Here is a 24679-nt window from a genome sequence, read left to right as displayed (position 1 = left end):
TGGAATGTTGATTTGGGGAAGGAACACTCATTTTATTACCTGCCTATACAATTTACTATGATATATAATGTGCTGGAAATTGTCAGTTATGGCAGTGGTTTTAATATATATACACAAAATAAAAGTCACTTTCGTTTTTTTTAAGGTTTTATTTTTTTATGCTTTTTAAAAATTTTAATTTATTTTTTTAAATTTATTTTTAATGCTTATTTTGGGAGGGGGAGAGATGAGAAAGAGAGTAGGGGAGGGGCAGGGTGGGGGGGGACAGAGGACCCAAAGTGGGTTCTGTGGGGCTGGAACTCATGAACTGTGAGATCATGAGCCACCCAGGCCAAGAGGGAGAGAGAATCCCAAGCAGGCTCTGTGCTTTCCGTGCAAAGCCTGACAGAGGGCTGGAACTCATGAACTGTGAGTTCATGACCTGAGCTGAAACCAAGAGTCTGACACTTAACCCACTAAGTCACCCAGGTGCCTCTAAAGAATTTATCTTTAAGTAATCTCTGCACCCAATTGTGGGACTTGAGCTCACCACCACAAGATCAACTGGGCTAGCCATGCACCCTAAAAACCAGTTTTTTTAAGTGCTAAAGGAATTAATAGTTTGTTGGTGTTTGTTGTAATGTTTAATCTTAGAGACACATTTGTTTAATTTTTACCATCAAAAGTGATCTCTTATCTATAATAATGAATAGGCAGATAACTTCTGGATTTATTTGGAGATAAAATTTGGTTTTGTTGCGCTGATTCCTCATTCTCAGATGTATTTAGGAGGGCCAAAATAGTTTGTGTTAATCTCAGGAAAAAGTGACACAACAAATCAAACTGTATTTGGGAAACTGGTGTTTAGAAACCATGATATTTCCCTCCAACTCTTCTGTTTGTAGCTGCGTAGGATTGAAGTGAGAGCAGAAATGAAGTTGATTTTATTGCATAATACCAACCTTTCTCCTCTTTGATGTTTGTACCTGTCAGTTTGAGATGAGTTGCTTAAATTGAAATGAGATTTTTGTTGTTGTTGTTCTTTGTGTAAAGAGAACATACCCATGCACAGAAACCATTGAAACATAAATTATGCTAGCTAAAATGTGAAAATAGACAATTCAGATGTATATTGATTTGAGGATAACAAGTGAAGTGTATGTTTTGGGAGAATTCATAGGACTTTCAAGGAGGGACAGTAAAGGTTTAAGCCTTTATGAAGCCAAAGTCAAGGATAATAAATATTCTCAGGAGAGATCTTTATTTTTTGTCCCTTTCATATAAAATGAAAATATTTGCATGCTTATTTTAAACCTAACACCATTGTAACGCATTTCTTTTAAAGTGTATTTGAGAGAGAGAGAGAGAGAGAGAGAGAGAGAGAGAGAGAATATGAATGTGGAGCAGGAGACAGCAGAGGGAGAGGGAACTCCAAGCAGGCTCCATGCTGTCCACACAGGACCTGACGTGGGACTCAGTCTCATGAACCATGAGATCATGACCTAAGCTGAAACCAAGAATCAGATGTTTAACAGACTGAGCCACCCAGGCACCCTCCATTTTAAGGCATTTTAAATAGCTGATTTATTTATGGATTTCACAACCATTCTTGGCCTGTTTATTTTGTACTTATGCCTCATTTTTACTGTTTTTTTTTATTTAAAAAAATTTCTTCGTTAATGTTTCTCTTTTTGAGAGAGAGATCGGGGGAGGGGCAGAGACACACACACTTTCTCTCTCTCTCCCTCTCCCCCCGCCCTCTCTCCAGACTCTGAGCTGTTAGCACGAGCCCGACATGGGGCTCAACTCAAGAACTGTGAGATCGTGACCTGAGCTGAAGTCGGACACTTAACTGACTCAGCCACCCAGGTGCCCCCTTTACTTTTTTAGACAGCTGAAATTACTTTAGATTTCAAAAGGGAGAATGTTTTGCTGAAAGTCAGTATTGTAAATGAAACGTATTCGTTGCCTATTTCCAATAATACAGTTTTTATCTTGAAATCTTCAACTCTAAAAAAAATTTTTTTTAACGCTTTTACTCATTTTTGAGAGACAGAGCATGAGCAGGGGAGGGGCAGAGAGAGAGGGAGACACAAAATCTGAAGTAGGCTCCAGGCTCTGAGCTGTCAGCCCAGAGCCTGATGCAGGGCTCGAACCCATGAACCCTGAGATCATGACCCGAGGGGACATCGGATGCTTAACTGACTGAGCCACCCAGGTGCCCCAAAATTTTGAATTCTTACTTGTGATGAAATTAAATAAAAGCCATCTAGTGGTTTCATTGACTTTATGATTAACTATTCTCCTTGAGATAACGGTATCTACGTTCTTTTTTTTTTCCATAGAAAAAATTGTTTCTTTATTACTAAAATGAAGAAGTATAGATGACAGGTTTTTAAGTTCTTTAAAAAGTTACCAATTTTGGAGGGAGAAGGGTTGGGGGTGGGAAAGGACAGCAAGCATATTAGTGTGTCTGCAATCCTGGAGAAAATTACTAGATTTCAAATACACATAGGGGCCCCTGGGTGACTCAGTCGGTTAAGTGTCCAACTCTTGGTCATCTCATGATTTGTGAGATCGAGCCCCGAGTTGGGCTTTGTGCTGACAGTGCTGAATCTGCTTGGGATTCTCTTTTTCTCTCTCTCTCTCTGTCTGCCCCTCCCTAACTCGAGCGCACTCACTTTCTCTCTCTCTCTCTCTCTCTCAAAATAAGTAAATATTAAAAAAAATATACATAAAGTCTCCCCATATTTTGAGTGGCTCCATTAAATACCACTACTGTCCACAAGAACCAACATTTGGTCATTCCCTCTTTAATGCCATTTTGGGGCTATTGAGCAGCATGGAATAAATGTTTACCAGTGTGTGCATTGGAGAGTAAACCCCAGTGAGTGTGTGTGTGTGTGTGTGTGTGTGTGTGTGTATTATTGTATCTTTTTCCATTCCCAGCATCAGTTGAAGAGCCCACATTTTTGAAGCACATTCCTTTCTAAGCTGCGGTATAGTTTGTTTTTTGGGGAAATAAGCTACACACAATCTTCTGTCTTTTGGGGTCATATTAGCTAGCCAGGCCTTTTTTTTTAATCTTATTGATTGACTGACTGATTGATTGGAGAGAAACAGAGCGTGAGTGGGGGAGTGGCAGAGAGAGAGGGAAACCCAGAATCTGAAGCAGGCTCCAGGCTCTGAGCTGTCAGCACAGAGCCCGATGTTGGGCTCGAACTCGTGAACTGTGAGATCATGACCTGAGCCAAAGTTGGCTGCTTAACAGACTGAGCCACCCAGGCGCTTACTAGCCAAGCCTTTTTAATGCATAATATGGAAAATGGAGGTGTTTGCTTCCTGATTGCTTTGATGGGCTTAACTTCCATTGTGGAGATCTATAAATAGATTGATTTCCTTTATGGCTTTTCCTCTTTTTGTCAAGTATAAAAATTTTAGAGGAGCTTTCCGTAGGTAATAGATGTTGTCAGGGTTCTGTATGGAATAGGCAGTTTTGGAAACAAGTGCTAGGCTGATCCATATTTGCTCTGCACTGAGAATCTTGCTTTCACTTAAGATTCCCTGCTACTAGGGAGATGAGAACCGGGTAGATTTAACCCTGAGAGCAAATGAGGAGAGCTCATTGTGTGCTGCCTGGGCAGTCAGTGTGCCTGAATGTTGTGAGGAAGGCTAAGAACTGCTTGTTTTTGAGTCAGACCAGCCTAAACTGGAATCATCCAGTTTGAGTTGGCTGCTTGCCACCTCCCAGAGGCTTCCTTATTTTGCCAGAGTTTCTGCCCAGCCCTCAGCCCAGGGGGTGGGGCGGGGACTGCGGAAGTTTCTGGGCTGTGACTGGGCAGGCAGTAGGGAGGAGCAAGCTGTGAAGTGGCTGCCAGTTAAGCCGGTTCATTCCTAGGGGGAGGCCTTTCAGATCTAGTAAGGAGCTTGAGACTAGAAGCTGGTGTGAATGCTGCTGTTTTCAGTGCTTTGCCTTTTTTCTCCCTTGCTTTCACTGTAATTTTTTGTCTTCTGCCCTTTAAAAGCCAGGGCTTGACAAACAGCATCTGCCATACCACTGCTTGGGTAATAATGATGTGGTTTGCATTTGGTGATAAAGCATAATATATTACCCAAAATTTATTTAATTTCCAGAGTTCCCCAGGAATTTGCTTTTAGTTAAGTTAGTCTGTTTTAAGTGATGAACTGTCTCTCCCTTACACCTTTTCATTCTTTTCATTTGGGTTGTGCTTGGGGTTTATTTTGATTAATTTGATTGTTAGGTGGAAGAAATGAAAATAGGTTTGGGGGTAAACTTGTGACTCCATATCTTGTGAATTTTAATCTTGAAGTAAACTTTTTAAATGTTGCTTTAAAATTAACAAAGAGTAATTCAGATTAAAATCCTAAACAACAAATTTTAAAATTAAAAATACTGTGCAGAATTTTGTTTGACTTGGAAGCAAACTCTTTAAAAAAATGTTACGTTTAAATTGCAAATTTTTAGTGTCATAGCTACTTTGCGCATATAAAGAACTTAGCTTTCCTCTTTGAGAAATAAGGGAATTAAGCGATTAAACATGGCCTAATTCCTCATCAGAGAACACCCAGAAGTCACTAAGCCACAAATTAAAGCCTCAAATAAAAGAGTAAGTTTATTTTTGTCTTTGTGGATGCCAAGGCTATATAGAAAATGGAAATTTCCATAACTTTGCTTATGTTTCAGACTTTTGGAATGATATTGAAACCTCTTAATCTTTTTTACTTATGGTAAAAGTTTACTTATGGTTAAGGAGTAGTTTTGGTGTTCTTCTCTTTTATCTTTTTTTGGGGTTGTTTACATTTAGAGGTCATTCTCAGAAACCCTGGTATAATTTCACCCTGCCCTGAATAAGGGATCATCCATCACAGATGTAAAGGAAAATGTGCTAATCTCATTTTAAAGTAAATTAAACATTACCATTTTCTGAAGCTCAGAATTTGCCAAGATTTTATTACAAGCACCTTCCCCTATTATATTTTTAAATCTGTGTCTTAGAGTATAAAGTGAAAGATTGCCTTTATAGAGGGTAGTTTTGTGATTACTTCTCTTGTGAGAAAGAGTACCCTCTGGTAATTTATTTAAATTGTGTGATCATTTATTAAATTATATGCTACTAGAGTTTATGCTGCTAGAAATTGTATAAATTGACCTCTGTAGAACATCTTCCTAAATCCACTTTGTACAGTAAATGAACTTTTTCTTCCAGATGAACAAAATTATGAGTGAAATATATTTTAAGATTAACTTTGCACAATAGAGTTAGTTTCTCTTAAAAATCTTAGTCATACTCTGAAAATTTTCCTTGGTGCAGAAGAGATTAGAAATATATGCTACCATGAGGGTAGTAAAATATATTCATAGAATCAGGTGGGAAAACATTATATAGAGCTCAGTAAAATAGGGTTAGAAATTTTTATTTTTTATTATTTTTAAATGTTTATTTTTGAGAGAGACAGGGCACAAGTGGGGGAGGGGCAGAGAGAGAGAGGGAGACGCAGAATGCAAAGCAGGCTCCAGGGTCTGAGTTGTCCGCACAGAGCCCAGTGTGGGACTTGAACTCACGAGCTGTGAGATCAGGACCTGAGCTGAAGTCGGATGCTTAACCGACTGAGCCACCCAGGTGCCCTGGGTTACACATTTTTGTTTAAATTTGGTTTATTACTTAATAACCATTTGAGGTTTTCTTAATGTCATTAAACTAAAAACTTTTCAACTTGTGTAGAATTGTTGGTATAATTCTGAACAAGGGATGGTGGGTATTTTTGTTTGTTTTAAATCATCAATGAAGGTAGTTTTTTAAAGTGTAAGCGGTAGGTACCCTGGAACTAAGTTCCACTTTTTCTGCTAATTATGTACTTTCACAAGTAGTTAATTTATGCCTTTAAGAATCACTTTGCCCATTTGTTGTAGCTATCTGGAATTATAATGAGAAATACTTGTGGCTTTATCAAATACCTTGGCATTAGTTTTTCATAATGGTTTTCATATATACTATAACAATTATTTTAAAATACTAATCTCTCACTTGTTGCCTATCATAAATGGCATTTCTCTTTAAGGATTCTCATGCCTTTAACGTGGTCTCTTATTTAACAGGTGATATGCTTGTTTATTGAGGAGCTTTTTGGTTCTAGAACTAGTTTGCCCAGTGTTGTCCACTGGCCACATGTGGCCTTTGAGCACTTGAAATTTGGTTAGTCTTTGCACCGGTACTGATCTGTGCTATAACATGGACAAACTGCAAAAAACATGCTAAGTGAAAGAAGCCAATATAAAAGGCTGCATACTATATGATTCTGTTGATATGAAACATCCAGAATAGGTGAACTTATACAGACACAAAGTAGATTAGTGATTACCTACGGCGGGGGGTGGAAGAGAATGGGGAGTAACTGCTAATAGTAATGAGGTGTCTTTTTGGGGTGATGCAAATGTACTAAAGTTACATCATCATGATGATTGCCTAACTCCATAAATATACTAAAAATCATTAGTAGTGTACTTTTAAATGGCTCACTTTTCTGGTGTGAAATTATATCTCAGTAGAACTATTAAAAAATATACACTGGGGGCGCCTGGGTGGCTCAGTCGGTTAAGCCTCCGACTTCAGCTCAGGTCACGATCTCACGGTCCGTGGGTTCGAGCCCCGCATCGGGCTCTGGGCTGATGGCTCAGAGCCTGGAGCCTGCTTCCGATTCTGTGTCTCCCTCTCTCTCTGCCCCTCCCCTGTTCATGCTCTGTCTCTCTCTGTCTCAAAAATAAATAAACGTTAAAAAAAAAAAATTAAAAAATATACACTGAATTTTGAAGATGTAGCCAAAAAAGTATTAGTAATTTTTACATTGACTGCATGTTGAAATAATATTTTGAGTATATATTACATTAAATAAAAAATACATTATTAAAGTTCCCCTGTTTCTTTTTACTTTTTAAATTGTGACTACTTAAAAGTTAAAATTTTTGGTTTGTAGTAAATTTTATTGGACAGCACTGTTGTAGAAGCAGGCTCTATCCAGATTACAGTGTCACGAAGTAATCTGCATCCGTTTAGTGCTTTTTGTCATGTTTAAAGAAAAATAGAATACATTCTTTTTATTTTAATTCTAAGAGCCTCTGTGCTCTTTGAAATTATGGACTGATGGAAAAGGTTCTTGGGACTCGTAAGCCTAAAATACAGACTGAACTACTTCCAGATTCCATCCTTAACAGATTTCATTTTGGTCGGGCAAAAATGCATGTTGATTTCCAGGGTGGCTAAGGGAATATTTTAGCTTTTGAAAAAGTTTAATATCTAGACCTCCAAATAGTTTAATCCCCCAAGAAGAAAATGAAATCATTTTAATCAGAGTAATTTTTTTTAATAATTAAAAAAAACACCGTAAGCTTTTGAAAGTAATTTTTAAGTGATGTTTATATTTTTTGATACAGGTTTAAAATGTGTCTATTAACATACAGTGGAATTTGGGTGTTGGAATTAGAATAAGACTCTTTAATAGACACCCGTGTGCTTCTAGACATGATTTATATAACCAAAACTGGGGGAGTTGGTACTTCTTTGAACATCATTTTCCATGGTGGAGGGGAGGGCAGACTGGCCTCCTGATAGTGCTGTGTCATGGTTGTTGGAGCCATTTGGACTGTAGCTTTTGAGTTTGTTTCCACTGGAAGAAACTGCAGGAGTTGTTTAAGCAGAAAGACTTTAGGCTGGAGTTTCTTCGTAATTTGAAGTCATTAATAAGTAAGTAAGTAAGTAAGTAAACCAAATAGTAGATGGCTTTAGGCTTCCTGCTGGGGAATTAGGTGCCCTTCTAACCTCTTGGGTCTAGAACTGCCTTAACAGAGAGTTCAGAAGTGAGAAATAGCACTTCTTTTTTATTCTGGATAGGATAGAGATGTAATTAGCACCAAAGTTCAGTTGGAGAGAGGCAAAACTCAAAGTTCAAATTTACTTCTGGGTTTGGTAAAGGCTACAGCAGTTGCACGTAACCATTTGGAATAAAAAATACTGCAGTTTCACTTAATCTGTGTGCTTTCTCGGTTTATGTGTTTTGAAACATTTTGGTTTTTCAAACAAGAAATACATCTGTTTTATATACTGCCTATGAGAAAAATCCCCTTTGTTATAATTGACAGTTTAGATTTCTTCCAGTTTGTCCCTTGAATAAGTCATCCCATGGATGTACAAAGACTTTGCTGCCATATAGGATTTCTTGTTCCTTCGGCAGACATGTTATATCTCCTTATAACTTTCAGGGATAAGGCATGTTTTGTTGCTTTTTGCTTTAAGTTACTTGAGTAGCAGATTTTCTGACTCCTAAGGGTTTGCCAAGAACGTAATGACTCTGTGAGCCCAGGCTCTTAGGAATTTAAGCCAAAAGTAATTCTGAGGCAAGGTGTTTTGGACACAGTGACAGTACGTATAAAGATAAGGTTTTTACTTTACCCACTAGTAGCAGTATCTGTCTGTAGCAGCAGAATCTAATCATATATTGGCCCCATACCTCCATCCCCTAAATCTGAACATAAAATTGTAGTCAGCACTTGTGACTAGGTATCTATCTGCTAGTCCATCATCTTAAAAAATTTTTTTTAAATGTTTGTTTATTTTTGAGAGAGAGTGGGGGGGGAGGCGGAGGGACAGAGAGCAAGGAAGACAGAGGATCCCAAGCACACTCCATGCCGTCAGTGCAGAGCTCAATATGGGGCTCAAACTCACAAATGGTAAGACCGTGACCTGAGCTGAAATCAAGTCAGACACTTAACTGACTGAGCCGCCCAGGCACCCCCATTTTTTTCCTCAAGACAAGCTAGTCTTTTGTTTTTTAATGTTTGTTTATTTTTGAGAGAGAGACAAAGTGCAAGCAAGGGAGGGGCAGAGAGAGGGAAACAGAATCCAAAACGGGCTCCAGGCTCCGAGCTGTCAGCACAGAGCCCGATGCAGGGCTCGAATTCACTAACCATGAGATCATGACCTGAGCTGAAGTCAGATGCTTAACCGACTGAGCCACCCAGGTGCCCCTGCACCCCCATCATCTAAAAATTTTTAATTAACTAGGGAATTTTAGGGCCTTGTAAAGTCACCTGATTTTTAGTAATAGTTTATTTTACTTACTTTTTTTTTTTTAAGAATTTTATTTTTTATTTTATTTTAGAGAGCGAGAGGGGGACAGAGGCAGAGACAGAGAGAGAATCCCAAGCAAGCTTTGTGGTCAGCATGGAGCCCGACATGGGGCTCCATCCCACAATCCTGGGATCATGACTTGAGCTGAAATAAAGAGTTGGACGCTTAACTGACTGACCCACTCAGGCACCCCTACAATTCCATTTTTTAATGTATCAATAGTTTTTCTCAGTAAGTATCCTATATTTAAAGAATTTAGACAACTTTTCATTACCTTTGGTTCTAAAGAGCTTAATTTATCATTGATACAGTTGAGCGCATAATGATTTCCCCATGTCTTTTGCAGTAGTTGCAGAATCACCAGTTAGAGCTAACTTATCCCTCTGAAATGATTTCTGAGGAACTTTACGTGGATCAACCAGGTTGTGAGACCCTTTGATTTAGCAGAGCTTTATTGACAGCAAGCAGCAGGTATCCTGTTTCATTGACTGGTTTGGAATCTCTCATCTTTTTCTAAGGCATAAAGAGAACTATTCACTTTGTATTTTACTTTTTAGGTCGTATGTGTGTGTGGCAAAATAACATAATATTTACCATCTAACTTTTTTTTTTTTTTTTAAGTAATTTCTATCTCTACACCCAGCCTGGGGCTTGGACTTGTGACCCCTAGATCAAGGGTGTCATGCTCTACTGACTGAGACAGGCATGTCCCTCCCACCCATTTTAGCCATTTTTAAGTGTGTAGTTTCAGCGCACATTTACATTGTTGTGCAACCATCACCACCATCCATCTCCATAACCTTTTTATCTTTCCAAACTGAAACTCCATATCCCTTCAGCAGTTTCTAATTCTCCCTCCCCCAGCCCCTGGTAGCCACCATTCTACTTCCTGTCTCTATGAACGTGACTATGTTTGATATCTTCTGGGAGTGGAATCACAAAAGATTTGTCCTTTTGTGACTGGCTAATTTCATTTAGCGTAATGTCCTCAAGGTTCATTCAGGTTAACTTTTTTTGAGTTATAGTTTCCGTCTAGTCTTTAACTATGAGCATTCAAGTTCCTCCCTTTCAAAGGCTGAATAGTGTTCAGTTTTATATTGATATTATCCTTTGTTTAACCAGTCCTCTTTTGATGGACACTTTGGTTGCTTCCTTCTACTTTTTGGCTGTTAAACATGCTATGGGGTGTGTGGGTGTCTGTCAGTTAAGCATTCAACTTGGGCTCAGGTCATGATGTCACGGTTCGTGGGTTCCAGCCCTTTGTCAGGCTCTGTGCTGGCAGCTTGGAGCCTGGAGCCTGCTCCAATTCTCTGTCTCCCTCTCTCTCTGCCCCTCTTCTGCTTGTGTGCATGCAGTCTCTCTCTGAAAAATAAACATGCTCTGAATGTGTGTGTACAAGTATCTCTTGGAGTCCCTCTTTTCAATCCTTTTTTTTTTAAGTCCGTTCTTATTTAAGGAATTTTACATGTAATTCCTTCCACTGCCAATCACCTTAGTTCCTCCAAAGTCAAAATCCTAATCTTCAGAACAGCCATATTGCTTATTTATTTATTTATAAGATTTTATTTTTAAGTAATTTCTACACCCACCGTGGGGCTCGAACGCATGACCCCAAGATCAAGAGTTACATGCTCTCTCAACAGAACCAGCCAGGTGCCCTTGAAAGATTTTAAGTTTTTTTTTTGTTTTTTTTTTTAATTTTTTTTTTCAACGTTTATTTATTTTTGGGACAGAGAGAGACAGAGCATGAACGGGGGAGGGGCAGAGAGAGAGGGAGACACAGAATCGGAAACAGGCTCCAGGCTCTGAGCCATCAGCCCAGAGCCTGACGCAGGGCTCGAACTCACGGACCGCGAGATCGTGACCTGGCTGAAGTCGGATGCTTAACCAACTGCGCCACCCAGGCGCCCCGAAAGATTTTAAGTTTTAAAAAACTTTTTATATATATGTATATGTTTTATTTCAGAGAGAGAGCGCATGAGCAGGGGAGAGGGGGAGAGGGAGAGAGTCTTAAGCAGACTCGATGCTCAGTGCAAAGCCTGACACAGGGCTCAATCCCACCCTGGGATCATGACCTGAGCCAAAATCAAGAGTCGTTCGCTAAACTGACTAAGCCAGCCAGGCACCCCTGATTTCATTTTATTTTATTTCATTTTATTTTATTTTATTTTATTTTATTTCATGTTATGTTATGTTATTTTTTAACCCCTGATTTTATTTTTAAGTAATCTGTGCACCCATCGTGGGGCTCGAACTGACTGAGCCAGCCAAGCACCTCCAAAACAGCCCCTTTTTAAAAAGAACTTTGGTTCAGTCTCCAGTTGTCACTGTTACTCCACAGTTCTTTCAGTTGGGCTTCTTTGATCTCCACTTGAATACGGTCATACTTCAAAAATACCCCACTTGTAACCTTTGGGATCTAATTTTTTTTTTTACTTTAGACCCTAGAAGTCAAAGTGTAGGAAGTAGTATATTAATTGATATTTTGGCAAATGACCTAAAATTACTATTCTTGGTTTCTAATATTGAAAAGTCTTGTTACTTCCACTCTCCTTCATGAGTCTCGCAGAAAATGTTACAGGTCCCATTTCACCACTGCAGTAAACCTGCTTGTTTCCAGTTCTTTTGGCTATATACCCGGAAGTAGAATTGCTGAATCATATGCTAATTGCACTTTTGAGGAACTGCCATACTGTTTTTTTTATGGTGTCTGTAACCATTTTGCCTTCCCATCAGCAATGCATAAGGGTTCTGATTTCTTTTCATCCTTGTCAACACTAGTTATATTGTTTTTTTTATAATAGTCATCCTAATGAGTGTGAAGTAGTATCTCATTGTGGTTTGATTTGAATGTCTCTAATGATTAGTCGTGTTGAGTATCATCTTTTCATGTGCTTTTTGGCCATTTGTGTATCTTCTTTGGAGAAATGTCTATTCAAGTTCACAGGTGCCCATTTTTGCATCTAATTTTTTTTTTTGCTGTTCTATTGTTTTTAAAGGCAAGTTTAAACTTTTTATTTTTTTAATGTTTATTTTTTCACATGTGTGCTTATTCAGCTTTATTGAGCTGTAAGTGACAAATAAAATTGTAGTATATTTGAAGTATATAAAGTGATTTGATATATGTGTACTTTGTGAAAGGATCCCCACATTTGACTTGACTTAATTAACACATCCATCACCTCACATATTTACCTTCTCTCTCTCTTTTTTTTTTTCCTTCGGTGAGAACACTTACATTCTACTCAGCAAGTTTCAGTTACACAATACTATAGTGACCAGGTTATACTTCAGATCCTCAGAACTTATTCATCTTACAACTGAACGCTTGTGTTCTTTGCCAGCCTCTCTCCACTTCCATCACCCTCCTGGCAACCACCATCTCTGTTTATATGGGTTTTTTCCTTTAGTTCCACACATAAGTGATACCATGCAGTATTTGTCTTTATCTGACCTATTTCACCCAGCACAATGACCTCTAGGCCCACCAATGTTATTACAAATGGCAGGATTTGCTTCTTTTTAAAGACTGAATAGTATTCCATTGTAGATTTAGAGATATACATATAGATATCTCCATAATGGGGGGCGCCTGGGTGGCGCAGTCGGTTAAGCGTCCGACTTCAGCCAGGTCACGATCTCGCGGTCCGTGAGTTCAAGCCCCGCGTCAGGCTCTGGGCTGATGGCTCGGAGCCTGGAGCCTGTTTCCGATTCTGTGTCTCCCTCTCTCTCTGCCCCTCCCCCGTTCATGCTCTGTCTCTCTCTGTCCCAAAAATAAATAAAAGCGTTGAAAAAAAAAAAAAAAAATCTCCATAATGGTTTTTTGTTGTTGTTGTTGTTGTTTTGACAGACAGTGTGAGTGGGGAAGGGCCAGAAAGAGAGGGAGACACAGAATCTGAAGCAGGCTCCAGGCTCTGAGCTCAGCACAGAGCTTGATGTGGGGCTCAAGCTCACAAACTGTGAGATCATGACCTTAGTTGAAGTTAGATGTTTTAACTGACTGAGCCACCCAGGAGCCCCATAAAGGCAAATTTAAAATGTCTTGGGCGCCTGGGTCGCTTAGTAGTGTCCAACTCTTGGTTTCGGCTCAGGTTATGATCTCACGGTTCTTGAGCTTGAGCCCTGCTTGGGATTCTCTGTTTCCCTCTCTCTGCTCCTCCCCCACTTGCTCTCTCTCTCTCTAGCTCTCAAATAAATAAACTTGAAAAAAATAAAATGTCTTCAAGTTTATAAAACAAAATACCCCATTAAGCTCTTTATTCAAGTAGAAGTTTTACCAATTCTTCTGAACATGGTACTTTGGTGGGGAAAAATCTGATTGTGATACTAAACTACCACCCTGAATCCCTAGGTTGAGAGTAAAGAAAGCTATTGAACTAAGAAACCATTTTAATATGAATAGAATATTTTCCATTGATGTAAACCTTACTAGAATATGGGATGCAGTGTTGTGTATTTCACCCATTATTTACGTGAAAACAGTTTTTCTACAAGAATTGTGACTCTGTTATTGACATGATGAAGCACATATTGTAAAAAGCTGTTAGCAGTTTCTCTTTTTATCATGTTTTCTAAAATTGAGTGACAGCTTCTTGAGTAGTCTAATTTTCAGAAATTGACCTTTTTTTCTTCATTTTTTTCTGTAAGTTTTGGAATTCAAATATTTTTATGAAGTAATAGTAATAAGAACAGTTCCTTTAAAGGATCCCATGTTTGAATTGGAGCTTAAAATTAGCATGTTGGGTTTTCAAAAAAAGGGAAAGTAGTTAAAGAATGTAGGCAGGGGTTTTCAGTGTTGGACTATTCACTGCTCATGGATAATCCTTTTTCGTGGGGCTCCCCTATGCACTGTAGGATGTTTAACAGCATCTTTGGCCTCTGTGCACGAGATGGAAGTAATAACCTCACCCCCACCCACAGTTATGACTACCAAAAATGTCCCACGGTCGAGGTAACAGGATGCATGAAATGCATGCAGTGTTTTTGTTTTTATAGATCTCTGTGATTTTTCAGTCAGGTTATTAGTGTTTAAAGTTCTGGAACCTGGGGCGCCTGGGTGGCTCAGTCGGTTAAGCATCTGACTTCAGCTCAGGTCATGATCTCACGGTTTGTGACCTCAAGCCCCGCGTTGGGCTCTGTGCTGATCAGCTCAGAGCCTGGAGCCCGCTTCAGATTCTGTGTCTTCCTCTCTGTCTGTCCCTCCCCTGCTTGTACTGTCTATCTCTCTCAAAAATAAACAGTCCAGACAGTGCACTCTGCTGAACAGTGCAGAGCCTGCTTGGGATTCTCTCTCTGCCCCTACCCCACTCTTGCTCTCTCAAAATAAATACATAAATTTAAAAAAAATTATTAAAGTTCTAGAAACTTAGAACAGCCATTCTTTTTTTTTATTTTATTTTTTTTACATTTATTTATTTTTGAGAGACCGAGCACAAGTTGGGGAGGGGCAGAGACAGAAGGAGACAGAGAATCCGAAGCAGGCTCCAGGCTCTGAGCTGACAGTGAAACATTAAAGAAGAAAGAAATAACCTTGTAGAATTTGCTCCAAAGTAATATCTTATCAGAAATTTCATTTTGGGGCACCTGGGTAGCTCAGTTAGGTTAGGCATCTGACTCATGGTCTCAGCTTAGGTCATGATCTCACGGTTTGTGAGTTTGAGCCCCATGTTGGGCTCTGCACTGATAGTGTGCAGCCTGATTGGGATTCATTCTCATTCATTTTCATTCATGTTCATATTCCCCCCTCCCCCCCCACACACTTGTGCTCAGTCACTCTCAAACTGTAAAAAAATTTTACAAATTAAAAAAATAGAAATTTCATTTTACTCTTTGATACTGAGTTTAGTTAATACCTTCATTTTATGGAGCTTGGTGTGCTTTCCTAGGTATTAATTTCATTCATTTTCACAATTCCAATCTGTAATTTCTTACAGGCACATCCATTACGTATCGGGCACCATACTAGGTTCTGTGTCTGCAAAGATGAATTCATTATTGGTCTTTCAAAAATGAGTAGCTACAATATAGAGTGAAGTTTGAGGTAGACGTTATAGTAAAAGTAAGAAACCAGTGAATGTAGTGGGGTGGAGCGGGATGTCAGGAACAGCTACAGAGAAGACAGTTAACATTGGAGCTGATTCTTGAAGGCAGGGCAGGCAAGGAGGGACAGGAAGGTGTCTTCAAGGGGCGCCTGAGTGACTCAGTTGATTGAACATCCCACTGTTGATTTTGGGTCAGGTCACAATCGCAGGGTCGTGGGATCAAGCCCTGCCTTGGGCTTCAAGCTGAGCGTGGAGCCTTCTTAAGATTCTCTCGGAGCCTTCTTAAGATTCTCTCTCTCCCTTTGCCCCTCTCCCCTGCTCACACTCTCTGTCTCTCAAAAAAACAAAAAAAAAAAAGAAAGAAAAAAAATTTAAAAATAAAAGTGCCTTCAATAGGAATGGTATGGGCAATAGCTCTTATGTGCTTGCTGTATGCTAGGCATAGTGCTTATGCCTTTTATAATCATTAACTTGTTAAACCCTTACCACAACCTTCACAAGTATCACCGTTTACATTACAAGAAAATTAAGGAGTAGAGAGGAAGTAATCTAACCAATGAGTTAATGTCTAATAAGAAAAAAAAAGATACCCATGACTAGAAACTGATATATTGCTCTTTTTTTTTTTTTTTTTTTAAGATTTTGTTTTTGAGTAATCTCTACACCCAGCTTGAGGCTCAAACTCACAACCCCAGAGAGTTGCATGCTCTACCGACTGAGCCATCCAGGTGTCCCCTGATACATTGCTCTTATATGGATAGATGATTAGTGGGTGGGGTAAGAGGGTCAAGACAAGGGAGTGAGAAGGATCAGTCAGAAAATTAGTTTGGGTCCAAGTTGTAAAGGATCCTCTCTCCCTTGTTGAAGACTGTGGACTTTATGCTATAGGTATTTGGGAGCTATCAGAGATGAGTGGCTGGAGGTAGGTGGTGTAGCATAGACCCCTAGAGTTAGCAGGACCTTTGAAGGCCATGAGATCTGGTAACTCACTAGCTAAATTAAAGCTGAGAGAGACAAAAAGAGGTATCTTACTCTAGACCACACAGTTGAGTATTTCTTTCCCCTTTCTTATAAAAAGCAGAGTTATAATACTGAGGTTAACTCAGGTACATTAGAAGTGGTAGAGTTGAAAATGGAATTGGGATCACATCAGACTGCCTATTAAACTAGTGGCTTTTTTGTTTTTTGTTTTTGTTTTGTTTTACTTCCTGGGCTCAGGATCCTTCTATATTCTGAAAGTATTATCTTTTGTTTATTGTAGTATTTATTGACATTTGCCATATTCGAAATTAAGACTTTTAATTTGAAACTTCTGTTTTTTATTTCATTTGATATAACTTTCTCACTCTCTCTTTCTCTTAGTAATTTGAGCAAAAATCAGTTTAAATTGGTCAGTGCCAAACCAGAAGTGGTTAGGATAGCTCCACCAACAGGAGGTAGGGTAAGGCTTTTAATAGAGAAAAGGTGTGGAAGCAAAGCAAGGAAATCATTTGATCAGTTATATCTTTGCATTTGCCTTATTTGGAAAAGCTTCCTTGTCTGTTTGTGATGGGCTGTCTTTGTATTTGATTTCTTAACCTTGAGGCATGTGCAGGCTTAGGTTTTGGTTTGCTTACATAGCCTGTTTAAGGTATTAGAACCACCTCAGTCTAATGGCCTCCTTCTTTAATTAATTTAACAACTCCCCTCCCCAACCCCCACTTTTGGTCATCCTCTAATAAGTGAGAGTGGAACTAAAAATTTAGTATTAATGCCACTCTCACTAAAACCCATAGGTTGTGAAGTCAAGTCCATGAAAGAATTGTTTTTGCTGTTCATTTTGGTGTTGCATCTCATTTCTGTTTCTCCAAGCCTGGTGAGACCATCTGATGTGCTGCTAATGGCTATAAACATGAATTTAAGACCCTTGAGAGAATATATATAGCCCATTAGGGAGACAGCAATAATGACTGTCAGTTGTATAATGCCAAAGATTGAAATATGCTCCTTAGGACCCTATGAGCCAAACCAGTTGAAGTCAGATAAATTAAAGAATGTACCTGGAGGGGCATCAGCCTGTTTTAGCTAGGTGGCCTGTTTGTTAATTTCTGATATGTGCTGTGATACCAGAGGTGTTGATCCAGGTACAAGCAAAAAGTACCTGTGTGGTACTTTGCTGTGGTACACTGTTCAGCCCATAAGTAATCTAAAGCACTTCTGTTATCTCAAACCGCCTTAGGAAGAAATTCTAAGGACTTTTATTGTGCAGTTTTGTGGCCTTAGTGATAGATTTAGTGACAATCGCCAGAGTTAAGGAACATTGTCTTCCTGTGCATTAACAGAAAAAAGGCAAGTAGGGTCAAAAGCAAAAGAAAAGCAAAAAGCAAGAAAAGGCAAAAGGAATAAAGGTTTCATGTTGGAGATGAAGATCTTCATCCCTGATCCTAGGGGAGCTGTTCACCTCAAGATGATGTCTGCTTCTGGGGAGGAACTTCCCTAGCCAATTTTAGAGCTTCAGCTGGTGTGATACAACTATTTTTTAAAACCAAAAATAGTGAGATGACTGGTGTTTTTTTATTTATCTTTGCTAATCTCTTTAAAGTCTGGTTTAAGTAGATAGATTCTCATAACTACTCTGTATTCAGACTGTTATTATAATTTGTGTGTGTGTGAAGTATATGAAGATCTGGCCTCACACAGATGTGTAATTGAAGTAAGGAGGACCTCACAGACCCCCTGAAAGGATACTGGGACCCCCATTGAAAGAACTGCTGCACTAAAAAACCATGATTATCTTGAACATTTGGACCTATGAGACATCGGATACAGAGGGGTTATTACCTGGTGTGGTAACACATCCCATTTAAGTAAGAAATTATATGATTTTCCCCTTCATTTCATGGAAGCATGAGGACAGTGGGCACGTTTTGAATTGCCAAAGCCTGATGGAAAAGCTGCATTTTGCATCTTTTTCCTTATTGATTCAAGCTTGTATATTATGTAGAGAGAAAATTATTAGCTTTCTGATAGAAGAGAGGTGGTTGGAAAATTGGCACTTGAGATTATATCTGCATTTAACAAATAGACCCTCTTAACTGTTTTAATTGCAGAGTTTTCTAGTTGCTTTAATTGCTCCTTTTTCCATTTATGCCAGATTTTTGTTTCTTAACTTAATTTGGTTAAATGTTTTTTAATCTTTGAGCTTTCAAAAAGCCAACATAGGGGTGCCTGGGTGGCTTAGTAGGTTGAGTGTCCAACCCTTGATTTCGGCTTAGCTCGTGAGGTTGAGCCCCACCTCGAGCGTGGAGCCTGCATGAGATTCTGTCCCTCTGCCCTTCTTCCCTGTTTGCATTCTCTCTCTCTCTCTCTCTCTCTCCCAAATTAAAAAAAACAAAACCAACATAAGTAAATATTTATAATAATCAAGTGTTTACAAATACAGGGATACAGATGTTGATGTCTGTCATTAGATGCTACTCTTGTGTATGAGCAAATTTAGCCCTGAGTCATTTTATAAATAGTATACCCAGTGCCTTGACATTTTCAGTGTTAAGAGTCAAGTGTTCACTGTATTTCTGTGTATAAAATGGCTGTAGGAATAGGGATAGTTGATTATTGGACACTGTAATTTGGGGTTAATGAATCCTGGCATTCCAGATTCTGTTCTCTTAATGTTATATCGAGGTTCCTGAGCTACTGCCCTCAGCCAGAGGGCCTTGTCCCTTCCCTGGAAGCCTAGGCCCTGTAGACACAGCAAGGAGAGACCTGTGAGATGGGGATTCTAGAGCTGTAGGTGCCACTCCCCACACAGGGGAATGGTTCACTGATGTGGATACCTGCACTGGAGCAGAGCTGGTCCAGCTGGATGAGGCAGTTGGAGGGAGGCAGCAGGGTTCCAGCAGGGCTCAGGGAGGTGGGCTTCTCCTCAAGCGGTGGCCTCCATGCAAAGGATAGGGCTCCCTGTCACAGGTTCTTACCTGGGCACTAACCAGTATCTTCCATATAGTTGTGTTGGTAGGCCACCTGCTTTCATGTACTCCTAATCATTGCTCCTACAACTGCATTGCGAGCTCAGGTGCCCTTTAGTACACCTTTATGTTCATTTCTTTTTATCTGTTTCCTGATAAATTGCCTTTTGTAATTTTTGCATTTTATTTTCCCTTTTATTGGTAAAACATGGTTCCTATAAAGATACTTACCATTAAAAAAAAGAATTGTTGGGGCGCCTGGGTGATGCAGTCGGTTAAGCGTCCGACTTCAGCTCAGGTCACGATCTCACGGTCCGTGAGTTCGAGCCCCGTGTCGGGCTCTGGGCTGATGGCTCAGAGCCTGGAGCCTGCTTCCGATTCTGTGTCTCCTTCTCTCTCTGCCCCTCCCTCCTTCATGCTCGGTCTCTCTCTGTCTCAAAAATAAAATAAAAACGTTAAAAAAAAAAATTAAAAAAAAAAAAAGAATTGTCAAGTAACTAGTTGTTTGTTGTATTTCTTCATTGTGGAAATTTTTAGATCTACTTCTTAGTTTTCTTAGTAATCTTAGTGAAAAATTCTGCGCACATGTAAGAAGTAATTTAGCCTACTTGTCTTAGGTGTTTAAGAACAGTGTAACTAGATTTCTTTTAAACTGTGGGTTATTTTTTTTCCCCAGTTCTACCATTTAGATGTTGAATTGTAATATTAATGTTGAGGGCACCTCGGTGGCTCAGCTGTTGAGCATCCGACTTCATGATCCACAATTTGTGACTTTGAGCTCCACATCAGGCTCACTACTGTCAGCGTGGAGCCTGCTTTGGACCCTGTGTCCCCCACTCCTCTCTCTGCCCCTTCCTTGCTCACAGTCTGTCAAAAATAAATAAACATTAAAAAATTTAATATTGATGTTGAAAATGTAATATTGATGTGGCTTTATGAATTTAAAATTCACTTTCTTAAAACTTAGCTGATAATATCACTACTACTTTAAGACAATTTAGATTGGAATAGATTCTGACTAACTACTTTTGGCTTTCAAGAAAGCTTTGGTGAACGTTGTGATTCTTCAGTTTTGTTTTTTGTTTTTTTAATGTTTATTTATTTATTTATTTATTTTTGAGAGAGTGTGAGTGGGGGAGAGGCCGAGAGAGAGGAAGACAGAGAATCCGAAGCAGGCACCTTGCTGTCAGTGCAGAGCCCAACATGGGCCTCAAACCCACAAACTCTGAGATCATTACCTGAGCTGAAGTCAGATGCTTAACCGACTGAGCCCCCCAGGGCCCTGGTGATTCTTTAGTTTTAGCAAAATTATGAAAATAAGAATTTTCTAAAAATTAAAAACAACACAGCTTTGGGGCATCTGGGTGGCTCAGTTGGTTGAGCATCCGACTTTGGCTCAGGTCATGATCTCACCATTCCCGAGTTCAGTCCCCATGTTGGGCCCCACATCAGGCTCTGTGCTGACAGCTCGGAGCCTGGAGCCTGCTTCAGATTCTGTGTCTCCCTCTCTGTCTCTGTCTCGCCCCCTCTCGTGCTCTGTCTCTCTCTCTTTCTCAAAAATAAAATAAAACATTTAAAAAAAAATTTAAAAAATGACACAGGCTTCTGGGCATTTGGGCCTTCTGTCAATTTAGTAGAACTGAAAAATATTTGGGGGTCTAAATTTGTGCCCCCGTTTTGATTCATGATCTTAAAATCCATCGTACATTTAACAGACCACACTGGAAATGCACATTGCAGATTAGGTTAGCATATTGAAATGTGAACTCAAAAGTTGAATCATTTTATCATTTTGTAAGGTTTTGTAAAGCTTTAAAAACCTTTCCCTTTTGTAGTTACCACTTCAAATTGGTCAGCAGATAATTCTGCCAGTTAAATTCTACATCTTGTTTCAAAATTAGTGTGGTAGCAGGGAATTCACCAAAATTGTGATGGCATTTATGACAAATCTAATTTCTATCATTATTTTGTACTTTAAAGTCATTGTTCCCATTGGTCACCTTGTTTTCCATTTTTATAACACAGACTTATCTAGAACTTGGTTTTTGTTGCCTCCTGATTGTTTCAATGGCAGAAATTCTCTTACCCATATTTGTTTACCCACTGTTGCTAAGGAATTTTTGGTGTTTATAATATCAGTAGAATTGTAATTATTTTCCTTAATGGTTTTTTTGTGATTCATTGGAATTAAGTTAAGTCATAACATATTCTATACTGTAATCAAATGGTGGCCTAGTCAGTAATCTTGTATTACTTGGAGTACTTAATACATAAAACAAGCATTTTTTTCCCTTCTGTGCTAAAAATAGAAGATTACTTTTATTAACCCTTAATTTGAATGAACATCACTTGGTGCTAGTAGCCCTGCTTTTACTGAATGATCTAGGAAAAAAATTATTTTTATAGGGAAAACTGAAGCCTAGTCATGTATAGGAGGCCTGGCTGTGACAATCTGCGGTTCTGTCTTGAGACTTCTATCCCTAGTAGTTCGTATTTTGTAACTCAGATATGTCCTTTTGGATCTTACTGGCTTTGGTTTATTTCTGTTTCAAACTTATGGGTGCTCTGATAACCTTATCAAGCTTTCATTTTTGCCTTAGCACGTGAGAGCTAAGTAAAAATGTTGTGTATGTTCTTAGTTATAGTACTCTGTTTTCTTACAGCATTTCTTAATTTTTAAAAAAGCAAAGGCAAATTTGCCTTAGTTCCTTGGTTGGATTTACTTATCTGGCTGGTTTAGAGATTGTATTGGCTGTGAGAGCTGCAGTTTTAGCCCAAATGACAAAAACTATCAGGTCTTCCCTCTAGTGTGTTCGAGGTGGATTAACCACCCCCCTCCCACCAGAGTTATTTGCTTAAAAGATAAGGCTTCCACAGTAGGGAGGGGAAGAGTGTGAAGCAAAATTTCAGAAACCTTTAAATAGCAGACCCTGTAAATAGCTTTTTTATTAATATATTTGAGATGTTAGAACAAAACCATGGCAGTCTTTGCTCGTCTGGTGCTAAAAAGAGACTTTCCTATTATTCATACAGATCTCAGACATCATAAATTTGTTTCGGTATCTCTCTCTCTTAATCTGAATGTGGTAATGTTTTCTCCTTGTCTTTCAACTGTCTCCCCCTTTGAGGATTGTATCAAACTGAAGAGTAATAAATTCAGTTTCATTGACTCATTTCTCACATTTCTTACAGAGAAAAGAGCTTAAACCAACAAGACTCAAGTAATTTACGTAGTATTTCATTAGTCCCTCAAATATTTAAAAATTAAAAACCTAGGAAATTATTTTGGATGTTTTTGTTTTCTTCAAAACTAAGATGTCCCTGAGATGGCGGTGGTGGCAGTAGCAGCAGCGGTAGTAGTGACGACGGTGGTAACAGCAGTGCCACTTTGCTTGTTGATTGCTGTCAGAGTAGAAACTCAGTAAACCTGTGGGTTATTTTACTTCATAACCCTGCAAGATAGGTGCTTCCATTATTTCCATTTTGCAGATGTGGAAACTAAGGCTTAGCAAGAGGTGAAGTTACTTGTCCAAGGATATGTGCTCTACATCTAAGTCAGGATTTGAATTGCAGTCTCTGAATCCAAAACCCATATATTCACCATGGTTTTAAAAAAGAAAAAAAAAAGAATTTTTTTCTTTCTTCCTCCTCCCTTCCTCCCTTTTGGAGAGAGCACTATCGGGGGGAGAGGGGTAAAGGGAAAGAGGGCGAGGGAGAGAATCTCAAGCAGGCTCCACATGGAGCCCAACGCAGGGCTTCATCCCACAACCCTGGGATCATGACCTGAGCCCCTGTCCAAGAGTCAGACCCTCAACCACTAGGTGGACTGAGTCACCCAGGCATCCCAATTCACTGTTCTTTTATTACCACCTTTAAGTGAACTGCATTTGCAGGCTTAACTTCATTTGGAAAACGTTGTTCACATTTTGCACAGAATACAACACTTGTCTTTTGGGGGACTGTGGTGGTAGAAGATTGTTACTTTTGCTTCCACAGTCTCAGGCCAGTGTTTGTTCTGCCTTCCAAGGGGGGGTTGAAATAGGGTGTGGAGAGAGGGGAGGGTGTCCAGAAATCCCAGACCTAAAATGTAGATTGTTGCTTGTAATTATTGCCACTTGTTGATTTTTCAGAAGTTTTATATGTATTCATTTTCTGTTTGTCTTTTTTTTGCACTTCTGCAGCACTGACTCCAGCAGTAGTTCAAGTGATGACTCTCCAGCCCGATCAGTTCAATCTGCAGCAGTCCCAGCACCCACTTCCCAGTTGCTTTCATCCCTGGAGAAAGATGAGCCGCGTAAAAGTTTTGGAATCAAGGTTCAGAATCTCCCAGTACGCTCTACAGGTAAAGTTTTGGGTTACTGTACTTTCCTCTCTGCTACTGTTGGGGAATATGAGGCTGGGCAACTTAAATTCTGTCTTGTAGTGACAGCAGGCTTTTTTGTGGTTCATTACTATTTAAATGCCATGTAAGGAAAAGCAAGGGATTATCATAACTGTATGTGGTTTCTAGGTTGTTACGTGTATGAAGCTTGCATGTTATTTGTATTTACTATATCACATATATATGTACATATATACGTTATTGTGCCCATTGTATATACATATACAAAGATTGTGTGGTGAGTGTTATATGAAGAAAACACGTTTAGTTTTTAGTAAATATACTTACTGGATTAAGTATTTTGATATTAGGGGAAATTTGATGTGAATTATAGAAATGCTATTTTCAGTTAATTTTATTATATTGGCCTGGAGTCCTGTGTTATCTGAAATAATTTTGGATATAAAACTATGATAGGAAACCCATTTCAAAATATTAACATTTTAAATGAGGAAAATTATGAATACCATTTTAGTTATTTTATTTAAAAGGTTCATATGCTAACAAAACTTAGGTCAAAAATCAAGCCAGAGATTTTGTAGCTTGTTTTAATTGAATTGTAACTGAACTAGAAAAATAAGCACCTTGTTTTTTTGGGTGGGGATTTAGATACAAGCCTTAAAGATGGCCTTTTCCATGAATTTAAGAAATTTGGAAAGGTGACGTCAGTGCAGATCCATGGAACTTCAGAAGAGAGGTATGGTTTGGTATTCTTTCGGCAGCAAGAGGACCAAGAAAAAGCATTGACTGCATCAAAAGGAAAACTTTTCTTTGGCATGCAGATTGAAGTAACAGCATGGATAGGGCCAGGTAAGAGACAAGGAGGCTAATTTTTAGTAAGATTTATATTTCACCTTATGAAAAGGTCACATCTTACCCTGAATTGGGACACTATTCCAACTTTATTTGTTGACATACTTCCAGTGTCTTCTGTTTTAAAGACTGGTTATATTTGTTTTTCAAGTTAATAAAATTATGTTGTTTTGGTTAGGGAGGGTGAAAATTGTTCTGTTTCTTTAAGGGAGAAATGCTGACTTCTAAGAGGCTGAAAGGCACAATTTGGCCCTTTGTTGAGTCCTGTCTTCCCAAAAGGATTGAATTGAATGAGATAAGGAGATAGTTCTTTGGAGAATGACATCAGAGTTACCCTGAATTAAGAAACAGACGACTTGCTACATTGATCGGAGG

General features: G+C 39.0%; 1 protein-coding gene across 2 annotated transcripts in view; it reads left to right on the top strand.

The window, feature by feature from the left end:
* SPEN (spen family transcriptional repressor) overlaps positions 1–24679 on the top strand; it is a 91163-nt gene that overhangs the window by 39449 nt on the left and 27035 nt on the right. For both annotated transcript variants that reach the window (XM_047082829.1, XM_047082830.1), the window contains 2 exons: positions 23292–23452; positions 24101–24301. In XM_047082829.1, the coding sequence (XP_046938785.1) occupies positions 23292–23452; positions 24101–24301 (362 nt within the window). The remainder of the gene's footprint in view (positions 1–23291; positions 23453–24100; positions 24302–24679) is intronic.

Source organism: Lynx rufus, unplaced genomic scaffold, assembly GCF_022079265.1.
Source record: "Lynx rufus isolate CCGP_SWC_20201006 ecotype Redwood Valley unplaced genomic scaffold, mLynRuf1.p SCAF_2, whole genome shotgun sequence".
Classification (NCBI taxonomy): domain Eukaryota; kingdom Metazoa; phylum Chordata; class Mammalia; order Carnivora; family Felidae; genus Lynx; species Lynx rufus.
The sequence above is the reverse complement of the archived record's forward strand: the minus strand, read 5'-3'. Positions and strand labels throughout refer to the sequence as shown.